Source organism: Vicia villosa, unplaced genomic scaffold, assembly GCF_029867415.1.
Source record: "Vicia villosa cultivar HV-30 ecotype Madison, WI unplaced genomic scaffold, Vvil1.0 ctg.000197F_1_1, whole genome shotgun sequence".
NCBI classification, from domain to species: domain Eukaryota; kingdom Viridiplantae; phylum Streptophyta; class Magnoliopsida; order Fabales; family Fabaceae; genus Vicia; species Vicia villosa.
In genome coordinates, this window is record NW_026705066.1 from 703859 (window position 1) to 707759 (window position 3901).

General features: G+C 39.8%; 1 protein-coding gene across 1 annotated transcript; it reads left to right on the forward strand.

Moving 5' to 3' along the window:
* LOC131625266 (uncharacterized) lies at window positions 1-2476 on the forward strand. The gene is made up of 3 exons (XM_058896146.1): window positions 1-746; window positions 819-1165; window positions 2436-2476. The coding sequence occupies exons 1-3, from the start codon at window positions 1-3 to the stop codon at window positions 2474-2476; spliced, it is 1134 nt and encodes a 377-aa protein (XP_058752129.1).
* The last annotated feature ends 1425 nt before the right edge of the window (window positions 2477-3901 follow it).

A 3901-nucleotide genomic window follows, 5' to 3' on the forward strand; every position in this document is an offset into this window, starting at 1 on the left:
ATGATCTATGGTTTGGTGTTGTTCCCGAATATCCCGAATTTCGTCGATCTCACTGCCATTTGCCTCTTTATGGATCAAAACCCCGTGCCTACTCTCTTGGCAGATACTTACTATGCTGTTCATTCCAGGTATGGGACGAAGGGAGCAGTGGGAGGCTGTTTACCGTTGTTGTATGAGTGGTTCACTTCACACTTGCCTAAAAGTGGACCGTTTGTCACAACAAGAGACTCACAGAAATGGCCTCAAAGGATCATGGGGCTTACGGCGAATGACATCGTTTGGTACCACCTTGGGAAAGGGATAGAGGAAGTTATTACTAGATGTGGTAGTTTTGACAATGTTCCCCTCATAGGAACAAAGGGAGTTATCAATTACAATCCGAGGCTAGCGCTGCGCCAGTTGGGTTTTGCGCTAAAGGACAAGCCGTTAGACAAGGAAATATTTGAATCTGTTTGCTTTAAGAAAGGGGCTGATCCAGAGGGTTTAGAAAAAGTGAAGAGCGCCTGGAATAGTATTCATACAGATGACCGAACTTCCTTAGGAGGGAAGAATGCCATTGCTAAACAAGCCTACACTGATTGGGTGAAAGATAGAGTCAAGGAGCGCCTATTGCCTTTCCCGAAGGTTAAACCATTGTATGAACAACCACCTGAAGTTTTAACTGCCACTGTGCCAGCTGAAGACTATACCCAGGTACATGTGGAAAACATCCGGTTGCGTGAGAAAGGGGAAGATGCTAAGATAGAGTACTTCTTGGTGAATCAGAAAAGGGCTGAATTAGCACATGAGGTTAAAATGTTGAAAGGAGGATCTTCCAGAGTTCAAAAGAGGACTAGAACTGAAAGGGGTGAAAAAGCTACCGCTATCATTGTCGAGGATAACGAGGAGATCATAAAAAAGGCCATAAAAGAGGCAGAAGAGAAGCTCAAGCAAAAGTACAGAGAAGACTTGAAGGCCTGCAAGCTCCAGTTAGAAAAAGAGACCAAATATCAGCTGAGGACTATGAAAAAGAAACTGGAAGATGAGATTACTCAGAGAATAGCAGTCGAGACACAGCTGAAAGGAAGTCACCTCCGCTCCGCTCGACTAACAGAAGAGAATGTCAAGCTCAGAGATCAAATGGCAAGTATGGAGAATGCACCTGAGAAAGATTATCTCCCAGAATGTAAAGGATGTGACAAACTTAGGGAGTGCTGCAAGAAGTTGGATGGGCATTTGTTTTGCAAAGATGAGGTGATTCAAAGCCTTCTTAAAGGAAGAGATCGAGAAGCAACCAAGAAACTGTTTGATGAAACTAAGAAGTGGAGTGATGAGCACTTCAGACAAGGAGGACCTCTGTTCTATGTTCAGATGGATTGATGTTTGAGTTTGTATGTCTCGACCACCACCAGACTTGTTGGATGGGGTCTTTTATTTCCTTTGTTGAACTATCTTGTTGATGTATGGCTTGCCCAAGTTTAAATTTCTGTTATGAATGAAAAAGAACTAGTTTCTCTTGATACTTATCTTTTGTCACGTTGTTAGCTATTCTGGATCAATATTAAATCTTGGATACTCTGAAAATGGCACATCACGTCATACGCACACATGCACTCATGCATTCACATTATCACATTGCATTTTCAGGTTATTGTGCAAGAAACTAATTGGGGTCCCTTTCAGCACAGATTTCTTTTCCGACGACGAAGCTGACTTTCTTACATCCTTACCGCACCAGGAGTAACGAGAGAATCATGGAACAATTTGAACAGAATCAAGCTGCCCTCCGTAGGGATATGGATGTTATGGGGGAAAGAATGACCCAACTTATGGAGACTCTCCATGTCGTTGTCCAAGGACAGGAAGAGCTCAGAAAGAGCGTTGCTGGGTGTCATACCCCAAATTTGTCCTACCCTTAATTTCACCTGGCTTAGGCTTATGCATTTCATAGTCTCATGTACATACCTCCCATTAGGTCATTTACATAACTCATGCATTCATTAATCAATAACTTGGCATTGGGATCAAGGATTTTAAAATCCTACAACTTCATATTAAGTTTGAGGCGTTCATGGCAACTGAAGGTTGATTCTTCTCATGCTTCCAGCGGTAAAGTGGGGGATCGGGGTTTATTTTCCTATGGTTGACCAAAGGTAAAGCTTTCACCTGCTGTGTTTGGGGCTTGAGGAAGCTTCCAACTGAGGATCGTCAAATTAGGTTCTCTCATCCGTGGTTTCCTCATGGCATTGTGATTTTTGTTCTAAGATCATTAATGAACCATGGTGCAAGAGGGTGAACTTGAAGATCGAATTGTACTCAGGGTATCATTCGTGCTAACGCTTGTTGCTTGATATGCAAGTTGGTTTGAATTGGCGAATTACATTGAGTTAAAAGGTTCATTGAAGATCAAGTTGATTGGAATTATTCATTGATATGCGGAGTGGATTTGAGTTCAGGGATGATTAAAGTTCTTAAGTATTTGTGGGTGAATCCTTGAGAAACATGGTACTTGGAACTAAAGGAAAATGGCATGTACAAGGATATTTAAGCATCACGGAAAGCATGTTCATTCATCAAGAATTAATTCTAGTTTGCTGGAAACAAAAAAGAATCATATGCTACTTAAAGTACAAAAGTGCAGTCATGTATTCAAATTCATTACAAGATACAAGGGCCAATGCAAACACATAGAGTGCACTACACAAAAATGGGAATTTCATTGAAAAATATACAATTTGACAACAGTTGACTTTCTCGGTCAACTGTTTACTATTGGTCAGCAGTTGACCATTGATTAGACCACTGGCACCATTGACTTTGACCAACCAAGGCTGACTTCATAAGACATGTATTTCTTCAGCATCTTTAAATCAGCTCTTCTTCGTGTCGTCGCCATTAGAAATTACTTCAAAACACCAAGGCTCCCAAAGAAACTCCATTGAACCATGGCATCACCAAACCTGCATAATCAAGAGATGCATCAGTTCACAATCCAAATTAGTTCACAATCCAAATTAGTTCAAACCTGCATAACCAGTAAACAAAACTAAGTTAAATTTCAAGCCTTTTGCACATGACCTAACATACAGCCAGTTTGTCTAACATTCCAAATATTACCATTTCATTAATTATCATAGCTTCACTATCAATTCCTATTACCTGTATCATGTACATACAACACACAACATATATCAGTCATCAAAAATCCCAAACCTCTCATAAACTGCCAATATCCATTTACTAACAGTTCCCAAACTAACTGATTTTCTAAGCTTAGCCACATGTTCACATTAACTCCTACTAACAAGTTTCCTAACAGCATTCCACTAACTCAATTCTAACCATACAAGTCAAAAACCAAACCAAAAACAGTCATAGATATCTCAAACAGCCATCACTACCCTGCAGCAAACCCATCCTGTAGCAGCTCCAAAGAACCGAATAAAAACCAAACATATTGCTGCAAGCTAGTTCTGAATAAAATCCAGCAAAAGAAACTTTCAACAAACCGAACCCTTTACCAATCTACCAATATATCAGTGCTAACCTTCAGTGTACCAAAAGAAAAATCAGTTTCAAAACCACATCATATATTCTTCACATTAGCAGCCTGTAACTGCATTACTTAACCATCAAATTTCACACTAACGGAACCATTACACACTCCTAACACTCACCAACCACCATAACTGAATTCAACCTCTATCTTTCAACTAACTTACTAACAGTTCTAACTAAATTTTAAACCTAGTACAAAACAAGCCTAACTAACCCCTAACCGAATTCAAACAAACTAACAACTCTCTAACCAACTAACCTAATCATAACTGCCCTAACAGAAGAAAAGCTAACAGAATTTCAACAGAAATCAGAGTAAACTAACCTTGAACTTCTATATAATCTTCAGAGATTCTTCAATCAA

Coding starts and splice junctions, on each gene's coding strand:
- LOC131625266 (XM_058896146.1), top strand. CDS start 1: ATGATCTATGGTTTGGTGTTGTTCCCGAATATCCCGAATTTCGTCGAT. Junction 747..818: donor GGGGAAGATGCTAAGATAGA/GTACTTCTTGGT, acceptor AGGATCTTCCAG/AGTTCAAAAGAGGACTAGAA. Junction 1,166..2,435: donor GAAAGATTATCTCCCAGAAT/GTAAAGGATGTG, acceptor ATTTGAGTTCAG/GGATGATTAAAGTTCTTAAG.